At 40.7% G+C, this 21,033-nt stretch overlaps 1 protein-coding gene across 1 annotated transcript in view; it reads left to right on the forward strand.

The window, feature by feature from the left end:
* The first annotated feature begins 978 nt into the window (after positions 1-978).
* Positions 979-21,033, forward strand: part of LOC142101868 (putative ribosomal protein S6 kinase alpha-2) — a 38,211-nt gene continuing 18,156 nt past the window's right edge. The window contains exons 1-5 of the mRNA XM_075186299.1: positions 979-1,078; positions 1,842-1,892; positions 2,539-3,087; positions 3,734-3,910; positions 4,726-4,821. Coding sequence (XP_075042400.1) covers positions 979-1,078; positions 1,842-1,892; positions 2,539-3,087; positions 3,734-3,910; positions 4,726-4,821 — 973 coding nt within the window. The remainder of the gene's footprint in view (positions 1,079-1,841; positions 1,893-2,538; positions 3,088-3,733; positions 3,911-4,725; positions 4,822-21,033) is intronic.

Below are 21,033 nucleotides of genomic sequence, written 5' to 3' on the forward strand. Positions count from 1 at the left end.
CACCTTCATCTTCACACACATCCCAATATTACACTTATGAGTTGTCTCCATAAGGTTACATTCTCTCCGGCATTTTCTCCATACAAATCTAACAGTTTATTAGCTGCTTCTCTCATCCAGAATTCTCTTTCTTTTCTGAGCAGCTCTGCAGCAATTCAGGACCAGAGCGGTGGTTCTCCTGGCAGTCATAATACTGGCAGCTGGATTTGGCATCAAGAAGTAAGTTACTAACATGTCACATTTTAAAAGCACTATAAATTCAATTTTCTTTGTGTAAAGCTCACTTGTCTACTCTTCCGCAATGTTCGGGAGACTCATATATTTCCCAGGAGAGGAGGTAACTCTCACGGATCATCATTACCCTGCATCCCGCTGCGCGATGGCAGGAATTATTGTCTTGTGTTTTACTGCATCTTACAATCTACAATAGTTGCTGGTTGCGTTGTGTACACTATTATCCACCGACAATTTCTTATTATTTTTTGCAATTTTCCAGGAGACGACATCACAAAGAGCCCGGACCAGAAGAAAGAAGGAAGATAACACCCACGCCTGGTAATAATAGCTGATTTCAATTGTGTCTCTGTGGGGGGAAAACTAGGAAACCTTATAATGCTGGAAGCTGTTCAGTTTCAAAGTTTTGTTTTTTAAAAACTTAATGAGGGTAAAATTTGCATGTTGGCCTTCTCAGACTTTATAATCACTGGTCATTGTAAAATGGGCATGTTATACATATAGACGTGATCACCAAGAGTCTACTCCTATAGTCATGTGCGGAGTTCCTTAGGTGTGTACTTGGGTGGGGTTGATGTTGTTGGCCAGAAACCCCTCCTCTATGCTTAGATCACTTTATTAGCTGTGAGAATGTTGCTGATTTCAGTACATAACTCAATCTCCTCTAAGAGAGTTAATACAATAAATAATAAAGATTCTACTGAAGTAAATATAGTTTCACATATCCCACCTCTGAGGGTCCACATGACTACTGACCATCAGTACGTGATAATCTTTGACTATCAAGGGATGAAAACCTGCAAACACAGAGTTGCTGTAGCCAATCACATTTCCCAGCGAGTCTGTCAGTAGCGCATGTCGGAACATTGAAGATCTTGAGTATTAAAAAAGAACTATAACTTGTATTAAACAAACTCTTCTGTGATATGTAGGAGCCCACTCCTCTTATAATCCATCCACTTCCATCCATTACCATGGGCCCAGCACCTTTGTAGGAGAATAAGCAAAGTATTTAATGTAGCAATATATATGCCACGTAATATTTCTTGCTAGCATTTATACATAGTTATCCCAGATAATTTCAAAAAGTGTTGTTATATTAGAATATGTCATGTGCAATTTGGTTAATGTTGTTTGTTCTTTGCACCATTACCATATGCACTAATGCTCAGCCATCCAGCATTGCTAATTAATTAATTAACAAATTAATTAAATATGCTTGTTCGTAAAGGCACAAATTGCTGAATTTCTATTGCATTTAGTACTTAAGGTTCTAAGGATAACATGACTTGTAGGTGAAGTTTTTTTTTGCAATAACGACGTATTTTGCAGATTGGCTCATTGTGTGGTGTTTGAGAAATCTTCCAGATCTGGGTTATGCGCACCTCAGATGTAATGTCCCTTATCATGTTGTTACAGGAACGGAAAAGCCAGTTTTTGAGAAGAACTATAAATTGAGGGCTGTTCTAGGCAGCGGTGGGTTCGGCACTGTGTTCAGCGCACAAAGACGGCGAGACAGCTTACAGGTGAGTGTTGTTGGAATTGGCTGCTCTTTTTCCATGGTCTCTCTGTACAGATAGGCTCTAATTGTTCTCTGGCTCCCCCAGGTGGCTGTAAAATACATCAGCAAGTGTCACGGGATGCGCTGGACTCAGCTGGTAAGACTTTTGCATTTAGCCCCCTTCACATTTATCTATGTTTCTCTGAAATTATTTTTGGAGATAAAAATGTATATTTGTACTTTGTACGGTGATGTCACTAGTTCCTGATGAATTAGTTGCACGTTGCCGTCCCTTGAAATTTCTCTTTACGGATGGTAATAGAAAAATTTACTGATGGGTGACATGTTTTACTACCATATTGTTCACACATTTCTCAGTTGTGAGAAAGGATCCAGGGGGTGAACATAAGGGGCTTATAACACCATTCTGACCCTAAATCATTGATTTTTTTTATAAACGCTATGTGAAATTTAGTAGTGGCAAAGGATGCCATATTTCTTACTGGACTCCATTACTTTTCTTACTGACAGGCCAAAAACAGGTGTTATTTTCTAACATCAGTAAAATGTTGTTATGGTTGGCAACCATGATTGATAACCTGAATTTTCCTAGATAATAATTATCCACAAAGTAGCTGCCTCCACTCTGTGTAGGTGATGGGTGCACTATTTACGCATTGTAACATCCATCCTATGATCTTACATCTGCCCAATATCATCCACTGAGTTCCTGATGGGTTCTGTACCTCTCCTCTCTCTTTCCCACCCTCCGCAAGCCCGTTCTTTTTCTATTCATCTTCTAGTTCAGGCCTGTCCAACCTGTGGCCCTCCAGATGTTGTGAAACTACAAGTCCCAGCATGCCCCTCCAGCTATCAACAGGTTGTCTACTGGCAAAGCATGCTGGGGCTTGTAGTTTCACAACATCTGGAGGGCCGCAGGTTGGACAGGCCTGTTCTAGTTCTTTATTATGAACTTTTGCAATTGCAGGACGATTTATCCCGGGTGCCGATGGAAATCTACTTCTTGCTGAAGGTTAAAGGGCACCCCGGCATCATTGAACTGCTGGATTGGTTTGAAACAGACCACAGTTTTCAAATTGTAATGGAAATGCCAGAGCACAGTCAAGATCTGCTTCATATCATCACAGAGCAGGGGCCCCTAGAAGAAGGAGTGGCAGGTAGCCTCTTGCGGCAGCTTGTGGAGGCCGTCCAACACTGCCACTCCAAAGGGGTCCTGCATAGAGATATTAAGGCTGAAAATGTATTGGTCAGCACCCGTTTGGAAACCATAAAGCTCATCGATTTTGGCTGTGGGGTTTTGCTCCAGGACTTCCCCTTTACTACCTTTGCTGGTGAGTAAACCACATTGAAGTGGACCTGTCATCTACATATAGTTTCTGTTCTTTCAATTCACAGTGAACTAGTGATATCACCGTGCAAAGTGTCTCAGCGATGTCACTAGTTCTGAATTAATTCATAGGCCCCTTTCCAGTTCATCGTGATCCAGCCCAAAAAATGTCTGCAGCCACTGAGAGCTGGTGACAGGTATAATTTAATAAAAATAATATAAATATAATTATATACAATAAAAACAATGTAAAAAGATAAGTAACTTTACTCTGAATGGGACAGCTATGGGTGTGATAAGTGACCAATTTAAGGCCACATTTCAGATATGAAAACATTTACATTGCTAATCACACTGGGATGCTGTAAACAATGTTGAATTTGATACAGTCCATAGTGAACCTTTGTTAGAAACTGTCTGTCTACAGGTCCATTTGCTATATGCTAAAGCATCAGCGTTAGAGTCAATTTACCGGGCATTTAGAATGCGCTTTGAACGCATATTATTTTTGTTTGTCTGTGTTAGGAGTAGATCATAGAATTAAAATAAAACAATATACACCCTAGTATTTGCTTTTTGAAGCCGAAATTATATATTTTGGTGCGCAATTCATAGTCCTCCATTGTAAACCAACATGTTCTCTTCCACAGGAACACTGACGTACAGTCCCCCGGAATGGATAGCGTTCCAGGAGTATAACGCATTACCGGCAGCCGTCTGGTCCCTGGGTGTCCTGCTGTTCTACATGGTGTGCGGGGACATTCCATTTAAAACTAGAGAGGAGATAATACAAGCTTATATCAGCTTCAGAACCAGTGTATCTCCAGGTGAGAGACCTCCATCGGTTATATGTGAAACTCTCTCCCCAAAGGAAACTGCAGTGTTCTATATCAAGTGTAGTTCTCTGTATTCCCTAATTACAGTCTCACTTAATGCCCCACATAGCCAGGTTTATCTTGATATTGACTTACCCTGCGTCAGGTGTATGCAAACATGTGGAAGGTGTCAGGAAGGAGGATAGAAATGTATCCATTTTTTAATTTAGGGAATAAAAAAAAATGCTATTTGCGTTTGTTAGCCAGGCCTCTTTTGTGTTGCGAAACGCGTCTCTCTTTCATACCCACAGCCAGCAGCGTATTACACACAGGCTGATTTAAAAGTCCATATGTGGTGATAGGTCAGTGTGATTTTCTGTTCGACTGCAGGAAAATAGAGAAGGCTAGTAGATAAAACCAGGATGTTCCACTATACCGGTCATCCCCCGCCAGCATCTCTCGCTAATGTCACATCTCTACTAGTCGTGAGGAGTGCTCTAGTCCTTGGCTGTAGGCAGGGTATTTGGGAGGGAGACAGAGGCTGGCTTGGCTGGTCGCAATGGGGGCATCTGCCCCCCAGGCTGATCCTATCTTGGGCTGGGTCACTGGGCTACTAGCATTTTGTTTCCTTAAAGATTTTGTGTAAGAAGGCTGTTTGCAAGGGCTGTCTCTATATGTTCCTATCAGCAGTTGCTTCTTCGTGAATGAGCTTTGCGGAGGGAGGGTGGGGCGGTGGAGGGGAGGGGCTGAAGCATCTGTGCGTATTGGGGTTTGTTACACAAGAGACCTGTATCTGAAATAACCAATACTTCTCTCTCTCTTTTCAGATTGTGAGGACTTGATTCGGTGGTGTTTATCAACTCGCCCTTCAGAACGTCCCACTCTGGAGGAAATTCTTCAACACCATTGGCTTATGGATGAGTGTAGAGGGCTTCCTACACTATTCCGGGAAGGCTAAATAAACAAATTAAATCAAATAAACTTGAAATCTTAATCATGGATTCTAAGATGATTGAATGGATAAGATCTTGGTTACAGGATAGAAAATAGAGAGTTATAGTAAATGGAGTGCATTCACAGCAGGGAATGGTTACCAGTGGATTACCCCAAGGATCTGTACTTGGACCAGACCTTTTTGCAGATGACACAAATATATGCAACAGGGTAGACACACCAGGAGGGGTAAAACAAAGGATTGATGATCTAGGTAGAATAGACGAATGGCGAGAGTGGCAACTACATTTTAATACCAAAAAATGCAAAATCATGCACTTGGGTTTCAAAAATTCAAAGGCTAAAAATAGTATTAATGGCACTATAATGGGAACTACTGAGGGGGAAAGGGATCTAGGAGTCACTATTTTAGGTGACTTAAAGGCAGGTAAGCAATGTAACAAAGCAATCAGGAAGGCAAGTCAGATGCTTGGTTACATAGGGAGAGGAATCAGCAACAGAAAGAAAGAAGTAATAATACCACTGTATAGATTATTGGTACGGCCTCATCTAGAATACTTTGTTCAGTTCTGAAGGCCGTATCTCCATAAAGTTATAAATACATTAGAAACTGTACAAAGATGGGCAACTAAAATGGTGCATGGCCTACAGCACAAAACATACACGGAAAGACTAAAAGAACTTAATATGTATAGTTTGGATCAGAGAAGGGAAAGAAGGGACATGATAGAAACTTTCAAATATATCAATTGGTTATAACAAAGTTCTGGAGGGAAACATTCTACAGAGGAAGAGAAGTATTAGAACATGAGAATATGCACTGACACTGGGGGGAAGTAGGTTTGGAGGAAATTTGAGGAAAAACAACTTCACAGAAAAGACAGTGGATAAATGGAAGAGCTGCCATCAGAGGTAGTTGAGGCTAATACGGTACAGCAATTCAGTTAAATGTCAGTGGTACCAGGGTACAATCTGCATTGAAAAAATTAGTAATTTTGCTGTAAGAAAAGGAACGGATCCCTATGCTAATACACACGGCCCATTCACACATATTATCTTTGAACATATCCCTTGTTGTTTTACAGCTATTTCAGGCCATGTCATTATGTACTTAAAATAATTTTTGTCAGAATAGCTTCTGAAATGTTGTCTCATCATATCTGAACCTACTCTTCCCAAACCTAATCCTTCTTTCCTCCTCCAGTTTTTATAAATAAAAACAAACATAGAAGAAAAACTATCTAACTTAGTGCTGAAAAAATTAATGCTGGTTATGATAGAAGGGTGTCAGAACACACAGTGCATCACAGCTTGCTGCGTAGGGGCTGCGTATGAGCAGACCGGTCAGAGTGCCCATGCTGACCCTTGTCCACTACTGAAAAAGCCTACAACTGGCACTTGAGCGCCAGAACTAGACCATGGAGCAATAGAGGAAGGTGGACTACTCTGATGAATCACGTTTTCTTTTACATCATGTGGATGGCCGGGTACGTGTGCGTTATTTACCTGGGGAAGAGATGGCACCAGGATGCACTATAGGAAGAAGACAAGCTGGCAGAGGCAGTGTGATTCTCTGGGCAATGTTCTGCTGGGAAACCTTGGGTCATGACATTCATGTGGATGTTACTTTGACACGTACCACCTACCTAAATGTTGTTGCAGACCAAGTACACCCCATCATGGCAGCGGTATTCCCTGATGGCAGTGGCCTCTTTCCGCAGGACAGTGCACCCTGCCACACTGCAAAAATTGTTCATTAGATGCTTGAGGAACATAACAAAGAGTTCAAGGTGTTGAATTTTGTCCTCGTTGTTATATAATAATTGGGGTACCCTTGTTCTCCATATTCAACTCAGTGAATTGTGCCTGAGACAGCCATATCTCTGCTGGGGATTGGAGAGCTACTACCTGAGTTGCAGAAAGGATCAATATAACTCTGTCTAGGTTTGAATGAGAGATGCTCACTGACCCCCGTGTTTTGGTTTTGGTTTTGGTTTTGGATCTGGAGTACCTTTGTGTTTTGGTTTTGCCAAACCGCCCTTGTGTATTTTGGTTTTGTTTGGTTTTGTTTTGCAATTTTGTTTAAAAATCAATGTTTTTGGCTATAAAATAACCGAATTTAGTGCTCCACCTGTTTCTTGGATAAGTAATGTAATTGTAAAGCTATATAATTATGAAAAAAACCAGTTTAATTTACTGATATTAAAGGTAACGTGTGTCTCTTTGGAAGGTTAGCAGCAAACCCATATGGCCCCTGTAAAGTTTAAACCATGTCACATTTTTCCCACTACAAAATGATACTTTTACAAAATCAGCCTCTGTCACACTGACCTGGGTAATGCATGCTTGCCAACTCTCCCGAAATGTCTGGGAGACTCCTGGAATCTGGGTAGGTCTCCCGGACTCCCGGGAGAGCAGGCAAGTATTCCGCATACTCCAATTTACTCGCCAAAATGACGCGATTCGCTGTGAATAGTGCCCTTTTCACACTGCCCCACATGTTTGTGTTGCAGGGGTGGGGCCAAAATGACGCGATTGACCGTGCCCTGCCCCCTCCCACCTTCCAACCACGCCCCCTGCCCTGATTTCACGGAATTCAGTATTCAAAGGTTGGCAAGTATGGAGTAATGGTGTCTGCCTCTCAGTAGTCTTGTGGTTTCTAGTCATTTATTTTATTTTTCCCCATTCAGACGGCTCAGTACAAGGAGGCTGAGTGTTCATTGCTGAGTAAAACCATTGGGAGATTTCTGACAGATTAAACATTATTTCACTGCCAACACCCCCTGTCCTCCGGCCTCGTCAGACATAATCTCCATCCCACATCTCGATCAACCACTCCCCTCCATCCTCCTCCACACGTCTCTGGTGTTTCCCCCCCATACCTATCTTAAGTGGAAGACTAACGCGCTTTTCTCAATGAGAAGTGGATGAACTATATAGATCATTGGGAGAATCTGATCTTATTCTGGGAACTATGAAAGCAGTGATGCAAGGCCACATGATCAATTATGTATCTAAATTTAAAAGCAAATTCAATACTTGCTATCATTTCCTACAAGAAGCAATGTCCTCTGTATTCAGGACATATGTGGAACACCCGAGTGGAAACTCCCTTGACACATACAAACAGACCTGCCACCTTCTTGAAACATTCCTATATCTCAATCACAACGCAATTTCTACTATATTAAAAATAACTATTTTTCGCTGGGCAAACAAGCCAAGTAGAGTTCTAGCTAACATGTCCAAAACATGGGAAAAGAAGATTTATATAACAGCCATCAGAGACGTGTCAAAGTCAAATAATTAAATATAGTAGTTTCAAATTAATAAAAAATCAATCTGATTGTCTTTGTCTGAAAATATGCGAATAGTACGCTACGGCATGGAAGGGCGTATTTAACCACAACACGTACAAACGCTTTTACACACATTTACACTTACACATTCACTTGTAAATAGTTCACCTTAAAATAGTTCCAACACACAGTCGTTTATAACCAAATGTAAAAGAGTTGATAATTAAATATAATAATGTTAAAAGCCCTTTATTGAGATCTAAGGATCAGGATATAGGATACATATCATGTTTGGTATCATTCTAATCCCCTATTTATCCTCAGACATCCGGTCCTATTGGCTAAGAGATGACTCCTTGCGTATGCGAGTTATGGATTATAGGGAATTAATGATCAGAATGGTATTGTTTGTGTAATGCAAATAGGCCATTTTGAACCAGCTTTTCGGCAAGAAGATTAGTATGCATCTGTTGGAGAGCTGACCCCCACCCTTGAAGGGCATTGCTTGAACTGACCTATGAACTGCATTATGCTGGACTGTCCTGAAGACTGAACCAATGGAAACATGCCAAATCATCTCTATTGTTTTCAATGTAACACCAACTGAATATATATTGAGATCTGGGACCAGCAGACAGTCTTCTTGATCACAGACTTAAGGATTGAATGACTGTATGCTGGATCCAGGGCACCTGCGTATGTAATCGGGTGTACTTATTTTATTGAATTGTTATTCTTTTACTTTTTGCTATTAAATCGCATTATGAGTTGGAGCCACGCTATTCGAAGTGGACAATTTTTATTGAATAGCGACTAGACGATCATAACTGATGCCTCCTCAGGGAACTTGCACAGTAGATCTAAAGACATTGAGGAACAATTCCGCAAATACTATGACACTCTTTATCAATCAGACCCTGTAGTCCCTTTCATACAAGAAAAATTAATGAAGGAAACACACCGCCAAAAATTAACCCAAGCTCAGAAGGATATCCTAGACAAGGACATAGCGTGGACAGAAATAAGTACCGCAATAAAAGCCATGCAGGCTCATAAAACACATGACTTGGATGGTTTCACCAATAAATATTATAAAAGGGCCCAATATAACATAAAGTCAAGACCCCCAACTGGTGTCCTCTTACAGACCTGTTACACTGCTAATTATCATTCATAAAATTCTAGTAAAATTATGGTTATCAGATTACAATCGTTCCTCCATAAACTGTTATCAGGATCACAACTGGGCTACGTGGGGGGTCACCACTCAGATAAAGATATCAGAGCGGTGGTGGTGGCCACTGTTGTTTCCGCTCAAACCCCTAAATTAAAATGCTATGCTTCGTATCCTAGATGTTAACGATGCGTTTCATATGGTACTATGGGCACACCTATATGATATTCTGTCACAAAGAGCATTCGGAGACACAATATTGGTCTAATGCGGTGTTTTGATAACACATGGTTTACCACATTGCTTTTGGATGGTCTGCGGGGAGTGGAGATGCTCCTGGGAACACGCCAGGGTTGCCAGTGGTTTCCCCTATTGTTCAACCTGTTGTTGGACACCTTTGCGCATACTACCACAGACACGGGAATTTCAAGGCATTTAGATTGGAAAACACAAAATCACAATTTCAGACATCGCGGATGACACTTTGCTTTACTTGTCCAACCCAGGTCATTCCTAACACCTAATAATGAAGAAAATGAAGGAATTTGGATCAATCTCAGGTCTCTCCGTCAATACAGAGAAAACAACAGTGATGTATTTTAAGCCTGATATTACCCACCGATCACGGGGCAAACATACCCCATTCAATTAGGAAAAAAAAGTTTACTTATTTAGGGGTTCAAATAGCTAAATATCCATCCTCTCTATATCGATTGATATATCTAACATAATATCCTCCATGGCCAGAGAGTTGGAGGGGTGGTATGGTCTTTATCTCTCCTTTAAAGGAAGGGCCAATTTAACCAAAATGGAATCCTTCCCGAAACTTATCCAATCACTTCCCTTCCTTCTCACCCAGAAAGATTCCAAAGTCCTGAACTCAATTTTCAGAAACTTTATATGGAATAATAAGAGGCCCAGAATTAGCTGGATTAAGCTACAACAACCAACAATCACTCAGCCTTTTCCGCCATATTAGAGACTGGTTGGACACCACACAGATATACACTGACAACCCATTGGAGAGTGGTTTTCTCCCAAACATGAACCTAGGGTCGTTTTTCCACCTCCATGATCAAGAGATATCCCAAGATATAAAAGAGAACCCCCTCCCCAGCACATACTAAGGCACAAATCCCATTCAATGTCCACAAATCGATTTTTGAATCCTTTGTATTAAACCCTGACTTTCAAGAGAATGAATCACCCGACCTCTTCGTGGCTTTGAAGGAAAAATATATTAATGTAATAGGTTGTCTGTAGACACAGTGAACAAACGACATCTCACACACACAGCTCCATCCCTGTCACACGCTCCATCCCTGTCCCATAGCTAAGTGCCGGCGCTGTGACTTTCCCTTTAAGAACCATGATTGTGCTTGCTTCTGCTTAAGAGACATTACTTTTATACAGGTGTTCCTTGCTACCCTGATTTGGACCTCCTCCCGAATCCTATTTAGTTCTAGAGCACTATTTTAACCTCCCATGATTATGGACTCATTGCCTGTTCTTCGTGTTACTCACGCTGCAGTGGGATCTGGCTGTATACCTTGACCTTCTGTTTGTCCGTTACCTGCTCGTTGGACTATACTTGCTGTCGAAGTTACCTGTCATCTTTGATTCCTGGTCGGCTCAGCTGTACTCCTCTCTGCTGTTCATCTGCAAGCTGAAGTTCCTCTCTGCCGTTCATCTGCGCGCTGAACTACTTCGTGAGTTGTTTGCTACACCTGTGCCTAATCTATTGGCTCAAGTTCATCTCTATCTGGCTGGCCATATTGCTACATCTCGCTGATAGAGCTTGTCGAAGTCGTATAATTGGATGAACGAAAGTATATTGGTTTAATATTGGTTTGCCGTGCGTATTGCGAAGCGTACGCCACGTAACACGTGGCGTGATGCGATCGCACGGTAAAATACGCACGCACACACTCGCATTACAACATTTAGTTATTTATACAATTCATATTCATATTGGTTCTGTTACACTGTAATTTATGAGCAGATAGTATTTGGTTTATTATTAGTCTATATATATATATATATATATATATAGAGATATATATATATATATATATATATATATATATATATATATATATATATATAGTGATTATATGTACATTGTAGTGTTATTAAAGGTTTAGGTTTATAGGAAAGGTGTCATGCCTGATATCATATTGATCCCCTAATCATCAGCAGCTGTCTGGTGCAGTCGGCGAAGATATCGCACATTGCATACTTTAGTTATTGATATTAGGTAATAATCCTTTGTATGATGCTGGCTATGAAAGGAGCAGACCCCCTGGAGAGACGACCCCCACCTTTGGATTCCTTAGATTGAATCAACCTATGATCTGTTTACCCTGGACCCACCCAACGTCTGGACCTATAGAAACAATCTACGTCATCTCTATTGTTCAAGTGTAACACTATACTGTATATAATCATTGCTGCACACACCCTGGCCCTCAGTCAACTCTGACACAGTATTCTAACAGATATACTATCCACCGGGTCCCGTGGGTGCGCAGCGAACGCAAGCGATTGCATTGGTATGTATTTATCTTTTGGTATTGGCTGTACTGTACTGTATCATAATATAATAATGTATTCAATTGTTGACTATTTACATTTGCTAAAATAAATCACTTTGTGCTTTGGAAACACATACAATTGATTGGGCAATGCTTACTTTAAAACGATAGAATTACTTTAATAATTTGGGGGCTCGAAGGTGAGTTACGTTACCGGCAGGTATGCAACGCTTACGTTATTCGGTTCCTCCACAAAGGGTGGATTGACGGACGCGTCACATAGCAGGAAAGAACGCAATGTGTTTAAGACCTGTGGTTCACTTTGTGTTGAGAGACCGAATGTCCGTTGTTGCATAGACTGAAGGAACGCTAATTTGAATCTAGGGACAAGAAAGAAAAATGTTTCTTTTTATTGTCGTTTTACGTTTTAAAGTATATTGCATTGCTGAGCGTATGTGTATTTCCTGCTGTGCGTACGCGAACTTCCGGTAGATTTGCCACGTGGTTGAACAATCGTATTGATAGTTATTATATGTGCATAGTACAATTACTTGTGAAAACCTCTGAGACATTATTACTGATGTTGGGAACTTTTAATTTTCTGCGCAGAAAAGGTGTATAGTGTGTGATTTTGTAACGTAGATACACTGTTTATTATTCATTGTGCTCAGTTGCTGTCTGACGAGGCGGTATACAGGGCAGGTATACCGAATGCGAAAACCAGGTTTTCGCAAAGCGCTACCAATAGATCGCAAGGTTTGCTAATAATTAGTATTGGTAGGCTGTGCGATCTAACCGCATGACAACCATCAGTGCGAATTGGTGAAGCAGCTAGGAGGAATTATGTTGAAAAGGCTGGTTGATTCTATCAACCTTTTTCTCCCAGTTATAATAAACTCAACAGATTTTTGTGGTTTAGCCAGGGCATCTAGGAGCTGATAGCCTTTGGGTTCCACAGTGATAGTTTCTGTGTTAGGGGTCCTTGTCTAAGACAAGAGGAAGCGAGTGGACGCGGCTTGTAGCGAATACGTCCACGGCCAGTAAGAGATCTCTAGCGGTAGAGTGATTGTAGCAATTGTTGAAATCAGTATATCTGTGTTTCGCATAGAAGGTTGTGGTAGCCAGGCTATCTAAGACACTGTTCAACATGGGTGCTAAGCATACGCTAGAGATGGCCAATGTACTGCCTAAAGAAGGCCTTAGGGATTCAGCAAGGTTTCGTATGTGTAATAAATATGGTGCATACGCAACGGCTTATTGCAACACAGGGGTCGAGATGACCAAAGAGTGTGTTAGGCCTTTCCCAACAATAGGGAGTTTTAATGCAGAGGTACAAAATAACGTAAAAGATAAAGTACGGTTGATTAAGTCAACGAAAGTGAGAAATGCACATAATCATTGTTTAAAATCATGGCAAATGGAAGGTAACACGTGGCAGAGCAGTGAATGCACAGCGGAAGTGAGTGTGGCGAAAAACGCGTGTTCAGCGGAAGTAAGCGTACCGGAAACAAGCATTCCGGAAGTGTGCGTTGCTAAGCGTGGCGAACTGAGCGCAAATACGCCCCCGATAAATTCGGTCAGGGCAGATAGTACAGCCAATACCAAAAATGTGAAAACTGTAACTAGTAACTTGTATGTTGTTTTAAGTAATGTTAAAAGTAATGTTTCAGGACAAAGAAAAGGAATGGTCCCACCAGCAGGGGCAGCGGCTGAAAGTGGTGAGAATAATTTAAAGGTTAACACAGGGGGAGACATCCATTGTACTGCAGCAGCAATTTCAGCAACTAGTTCAGAGCATAGTCAAATGGTAGACTTACATCCTGTCTGCACTACAACAGTTCCCAATGTGAAGGCGGACAGAGATGGTGACGTTCCCTTAAAACATGTAGCAAAGCATGATACATGCACTAGGTCTGAAACATTTTCAATTTTGTCTGATTTCCCTGATCCTAGGAAAGATTTGACCAAATGTCAGCAGTTTATTAGATATTATGGTAATGTGTACGAGCCAACTAATAACGATTGGCGAGTATTATTGAAGACCTGTCTTCCTCTCAATACTGATATACAAAAGTTCATTAAGGATTGTATGTTGGAGGAGGATGAAGCCTTAACCGAGGATGATAATCAGGACAATATTAGACAAATAATCACACGGTTGGCCATATATTTTCCAGTGATAGGGGACTGGAGTAAAATTTTTACTATCAAGCAAAAAGATAGTGAAAAAGCAACAGACTATTTTTGCAGGGCTCTAATAGCGATGGCCAAATATACTGGGGTATCAGACATAAAAGATAGTGTACCCTACAGAGAGGTTGCTGTTAAAGTTCTAATGGATGGCCTCAGGGAAAACTTGAAAAGAAGGGTGCAAACTTCATTACCATACTGGAGAGGAAGTACTGTAAGTGTTCTCAGGGAGTCAGCTATAGGACATGATAAAAATATAGGTAAAGAGGAAAAAGCACTAAGTGATAGGGTAATGATGGTAAGTATCCCAGCATTAGAGGGATTGCACACACGACCACAGTGTAATAACACCTGGGTTAAGGAAAAGAAACAACATGAGTTGAGGAAGTGTTTTCACTGCAATAAAAGAGGACACCTAGCAAAAGATTGTGCAGACATGACAAGGACGTGTTTTTACTGCCTTAAGAAGGGACACAGGAGTAGGAACTGTGTAGAGAAAAAAAAAAAGGGATACCTGGGTTGGGAACCACATAGACACCCACAAAGGAGGCGTACACAAGTTTCAGAGGTTCCCCAACAATTGATTGCACATCCCATAGCCATTAATACTTTGGGGGAGAACTATAACCAACTCTAGAGTTCAGGTCAGACATTGCAGTCCTACAACCAGGGGGGGTTTAATCTATGGTAAGTATTAGTGTGTACTTTTAGGAAGAAACTGAGTTTAAAAAGTAATCTTTGTTGATTTTTTTTGTTTGTTTTATGTTGTCAAATGCTTGTTTTCCTAATCGCTGGCCGATGGTAAAGAATGAGAATGCTTGGTTTGTTTGTTGTTTAAAGATAACTATCTTGTCTTTTCTTCACAGATAAAGGTAGACAAAAGACGTATAGACTTGTGTTTAAAAGGGGTGAGATAGAGAAATAGAAGAATTACTCTTGAAAGACTAATTAACAATAGACAAATGGAACACTCTTTGTTTTAGGCTGCAGTGTCTCATGATAATTTGTTTGGCTGAGAATCATTATCCAACAATGAAGTATATACATATTTGCTCCAAAATATCGTTTATGTATCTCAGATGAGTCATCAACAGTTAATTTTTACATTTCTCTATTATAAGTTAGGAAAGTCCGTTGAAAAGGTATGTAGTCAATGAGATACCGAGTTCTTAATGAACAAATGACGGACGACACTGGATTGCACAGTTAAGACCCCCTAGTCATTCTTGGGAGGGATCATAGTTAAAGGAATACAGCCATTTCCCCCATAGAGTCAGAGTCCAATCCAGCTGTCATTTTGTTGTAAAAATCTCCCTTTCTGCATGTATGTTTGTATTCAAATCTTTATATTCCCATTACTCATTGCTTTCCTATTTCTCATTCTTTACACAAACGCTAGTATCTCTCTCTCTCTCTCTCTCTCTCTCTCTCACAGAGTCTCAACAATGGGGCTAAAACATATTTTTATTTTTTTACATAAGACAAATTCAGAGATACACACACTAGATTGACATGAGTTACAGAAACAGTCAGGGGTTTTGTTTTCATGTGTATAGAAACTGCTGATTTTAAGCAGAAAGGTTCTGTTGTGGAAATACGATTCATGTTTTATAGATTGCATATCTGTTTTGTTTTTATGATTCGTGCCTCCTGTACAAAAATGTGTCTTTATATGGAGGCACAAAGGGTGGATAGGAGATTGCTGGAGGTTAGGCATACAGATATGCATCTCTGTATAGAACATTGGAGTAGGATTTTTACAACAAGATACGACATAATGTGAAACCCTAGAAAATGTAGAATTTTCATGTTATATATTTTTTTTCCCACTGTCAGACAGGCATGTACTGGATACTGTTATATTTGAAGAAAGTGTTATAGAAATAGACCCCTTTGCCTTTCCCACTTAGTCAAGTAGCTGAATGTGAGGTACTGAGAATGACATGTGAGTTGGCAGAGGGAAAATCGATTGATATACATTGGTCTTCAGCATTTTTCTAGTCTAGGGGGCAATGTTGAGGTGACTGAGAAATCATTTTATAGCAATACCAGCACATGATTAGGACACTACATAGAGGACTTTATACAGTGACACAGTTACCAACTGAAGTAGCTGCTAGTAAGGTCCACACTTACACACACGACCATACATGACTGTCACACCAGGGCGAACATAGCTGTCAAATAGACAGCAGGGTTTTATGTGACAGTTAACAAATCTATGTTTTGTTTTGTTTTTCGTTGTATTGTTTTAGTTCTAAAATGTGAACACACACACACACACACACATGCACGCATACACATATTGGTTAATATATAAAGATTTGTGTTACCTGAGGAATAAACTGTCTGGAAGATGAAGAGATGTGGTGAGGAGTCTGGTGGACTCTGGAGAGATGGACAAGGTAGACCAATAGAGCCATCCCATATCCCTCCTGCTGATGGGTTTTCCTCCAGGTAAAACAAATACACGTCATCCAATTACCACCATGCAGGATCCTCAAGTATACACTGGTGTACCAATGAAATATGTCTGGGTAAAGGTGTATTGAAATGTGTCTAATGTATTACTGTGTCATACTCAAAACTTTTGTTATTCAATGTGATAGTCCTAGAGTTATAATAGATGATAGGATATTCATGTTATTGATAATAGAGATATAATGTATGAGTAGTGGTAACAAATCACATACTTTCAATTATCCATAAACCAGTGTGAACATAAAGTAACGGTACTCGGTAGAACGAATTGAATAGATTAAGAGTTGGAACTTGATTGAAGTGACTGATAGCTTCGGCCACTAGTCCTTTCCCGCTACCAAAAGATCACTCCTGGGCAGACTGCTAACCTGTCAGTTTTTGAAATGTTCTTGACCCCTCGTGAGATGAGATTGTAACTGGGAGGCTAGGTTAGATCTTGAGAGAAGGTAAATAGTGAGACAGCAACCAAGAACGTCCAAAACACTGTTTCCTGAAAGGTCACACTAACTGTCAGGATGTTGGTTCGGGAGAGTAAGTTGTGGAGCAGAAATTTCTTAAGCTTAGGTTATTTGACAGACAGGTACCAGGTGTAGGCTACCAGCATCACGGCTTCAAGGGTAGCAGAGACACACTGGTGCCCATTCCACCCACTGCAGAGGGGCCAACACTCAGAGAAGGGTCCAAGGGCACTCATGAGTCTGTACTGGAAGGCCTCGAATGCAGTTAGTAGCACCTGAGCCAAAGGCTAAGACTGTTGTCCAGCATGAAGTTGTAGTTTTTCCTGTTTTGTGTTCTCTCATTTCATTCTCTTCTCAGGGCAGTTAATTCTTTTGATTATTAGCAGGTGACAGAGACTGTTTCAGGTAATGATAAGGAGGTATTGGGGAGGAAGAAGTTAGTAGCATAATCAGTCCAGCCAATTACTCTATTCAATTCAGGGGTAAAGGAAAATTTAGAAACCTTGGAGCTTGGAGAAAGTGCGAGGGGCTATTGTCTGAGTAGCATTACGTCCGTAAGTACGGCGACCCCATGGTTAGAAAAGAGATACACCCAGCGATGCCAGTCCAGTAATATTCGGACTTGAGCAGGCATCCTTGAGAATGATTATCATTCTTGGGAGGGTAAGGTTTTAGACCAAACAAAGTGCTGGGCGTGCTCACACGTGCCTCAGTGATTATATCAAGTAGGATTAGTTCTCTTCCCACTAAATATTCTTGAGGTACCCGAACTATGGGTGGGAGGTCACTAGGGAAAAAAGTAGGACACTTAGGTCCCTTAGTCTGAAGTCTCCCAATGCTTTGCAAACCGATCACTGTTAAATCTGAGTATTGGGAGACTGGGAAGAACGAACAGACAATAGCCCGCCCACAAGTGTTGATGAAAAGAACTGATAACATTATTAGAAGTGTGTATATTAACGCAAGCTGAAGGAGATTGTATATGACATTATTGATAGACATAGGATGATGCTATTGATGAACATAAAGTGTTTAAATGTATTCTGAGCTTAAAGACATGCGTTGGACAGATGAACCTGTTAAACTTGAAGAACTGTAGTAGAGTATTCTGTAAAACTGATACATGTTCTGTTGTACTCTGTACCTTTCCGAATAATGTATTACATGTTTTATTGCACCCTTGAAGGGCATACAAATGTTATCTCCAAGCTCCAGAAATGTACGGTCTATAGTAAAAGAAGAAATCGTTTAGAGGATTAAGACTCTCTTATGATAACTTGTTTAGATCTACAAACAGCGTGGTCATACACCAAGAGGGATTTGTATTACATAACAATGAAACGTGGTACTGAGATCCTGCATATAACATCTTTAAGGTGGTGGTTTATTGTACTATCAAAGGGTGGACTGTTGAAGTCGTATAATTGGATGAACGAAAGTATATTGGTTTAATATTGGTTTGCCGTGCGTATTGTGAAGCGTACGCCACGTCACACGTGGCGTGATGCGATCGCACGGTAAAATACGCACGCACACACTCGCATTACAACATTTAGTTATTTATATAATTCATATTCATATTGGTTCCGTTACACTGTAATTTATGAGCAGATAGCATTTGGTTTATTATTAGTTTATATAATAAGATTATATGTGCACTTCAGTGATATATATGGTTCAGGTTATGGGAAAGGTGGCATGTCTGGTATCATACTGAAACCCTATTCATCAGCAGCTGTCCGGTGCAGTCGGCGAAGAGATCGCACATTGCATACTTTAGTTATTGATATTAGGGAATAAACCTTTGTATGATGCTGGCCATGAAAGGAGCAGACCCCCTAGAGGGATGACCCCCACCTTTGTATTCCTTAGATTGAATCAGCCTATGACCTGTTTGCCCTGGAGACACCCTTTGTCTGGACCTATAGAAGCAAGCTACGTCATTTGCATTGTTCTCTGTAACACTGAATGAATATATATGATCACAGCTGCGCTGCCAGCCAGTCTACTCTGACCACAGTTATCTAAACAGATATACTGTTCCATTGGGACCCATGGAAGCGCAGCGATTGCAGCGGTATGTATGCATGTATCTTTCGGTATTGGCTGTGCTGTACTGTACTGTATTATTTAATAATGTATTGAACTGTTAACTTTTTACATCTGCTAAAATAAATCACTTTGTGCTTTGGAAACACATACAATTGATTGGGCAATGCTTATTTGAAAACGATAGAATTACTTTAATAATTTGGGGGCTCGTGAGTTTAGGAGGTTACGTTATCTGAAGGTACGCAATGCTTGCGGACTTCGGTTGCTCAACAAAGGGTGGATATTGACGGACGCGTCTCATATGGGAAAGAACGCAAAGTGTGCAAAACCTGTTGTCAATTTTGTGTTGAGAAGCCGAATGTCCGCAGTTGCGTAAACTGAAGGAACGCTAACTAGAATCTAGGGACAAGAAAGAAAAATGTTTCTTTTTATTGTCGTTTTGCGTTTTAAAGGGTACTGCATTGCCTAGTGTATGTGTGCTTCCTGTTTAGCATGTATACTTCCGGTATTGTTGCCACGTGTGTAAACAGTCATGATCATAGTCTGTTATATATACATAGTGTAATCACTTGGTTAAATCTCTGAAAAGATAGTGTCATTGTTCGGGAAATTTAATTTCTGTACAGAAAACAAAGGTTATATGTGTGTATATGAATGTTGTTGATACATAAAGGCAAAAGTATACTGGTAACGGAATATAGGTTTTTGCACGCGCACCCAATACTAATCACGACATTTACTGATAAAGGGTATTGTTTGCTGGAAGGAACAGAGCACTGCGGTGTTATCTGTGGTCCGCATAATGAATCATTGAGTGGTGCGCATCGACCGCATGGCAAGGCCGTGATTGAGTATTGGGAGGGCAGCGGCTAATTGTTCAAAATTGATAGCGCTTTGGTTCAGGTGTGTCTGACGGGGCACGGTAAAAAGGGGACCTGACAACAAAGGTTCTGTTCGCAGGGTGAGCAGGATATAAAGAGACCTTTGTGTGAAGTGGTGTTCTGTTCTAATTAAGAGCAGGTGATAAAGAGACACCGCAGAGTATACATGGCAGGTATACTTGAAGCTAAAATAACAGGTTTTCGCGGCATTCCCAAATATTAATTGCAAAGCTTACCGATAGTTAGTATCCGTAGGCGGTGCGATCGGACTGCACGGTTGATTTAGTGCAGCCGTGATTGCGACTTGGGAAATGTGGGAGGAAATACGCTGCAAACACTGATATTCTTGATTGATATCGGTTGCTAACAGTGGTAAAGTACTCAAACTAGGAAGGGCATTGATATCTTTAAGGGAACGTACCTGTTGAAATCGTCCACGGATAAAAATCTCTAGTAGGTTCTGTTTGAAAGGAGAACAGGTAAAAAGTCTTTTTGTGTAGCGTTGAGAAATAGGTTGTTTTTACAATGGATACGAAGCAAACGCTAGAGATAGTCCATGTTGTGCTGCCTAATGAATGGCCGGTTGGTTCGGCGAAGTATGTTATGTATAATAAATACGGTGCGTTTGCAACGGCATACTGCGATAAATGGGTCAAGATGACCCGGGAGTGTGTGAAACCTTGTTAGAGTGTGTGAAATAATGTTAGAGATAAAGTGCAGTTGATTAAACCAACAAAAACAAGAATTGAACATGATGACTGTTTAAAATTGTGGCAAATGAAAGGTAACACGTGGCCGAGAAGCGTGCGCACAGCGGAAATAAGCGTACCGGAAATGAGCGTTCCAGAAGTGTGCGTTGCAAAGCGTGGCAAACTGAGCGCAAACACGCCCCCGACAAATTTGGTCGGGGCGGAAAGTACAGCCAATACCAAAAATGTAAAAACTGTAACTAGTAACTTGTATGTTGTTTTAAGTAATGTTAAAAGTAATGTTTCAGGACAAAGAAGAGGAACGGTCCCACCAGCAGGGGCAGCTGCTGAAAGTGGTGAGAATAATGTAAGGGTTAACATAGGGGGAGACATCCATTGTACTGCAGCAGCAATTTTAGCAAC

Source organism: Mixophyes fleayi, chromosome 9 (genome assembly GCF_038048845.1).
Source record: "Mixophyes fleayi isolate aMixFle1 chromosome 9, aMixFle1.hap1, whole genome shotgun sequence".
NCBI classification, from domain to species: domain Eukaryota; kingdom Metazoa; phylum Chordata; class Amphibia; order Anura; family Limnodynastidae; genus Mixophyes; species Mixophyes fleayi.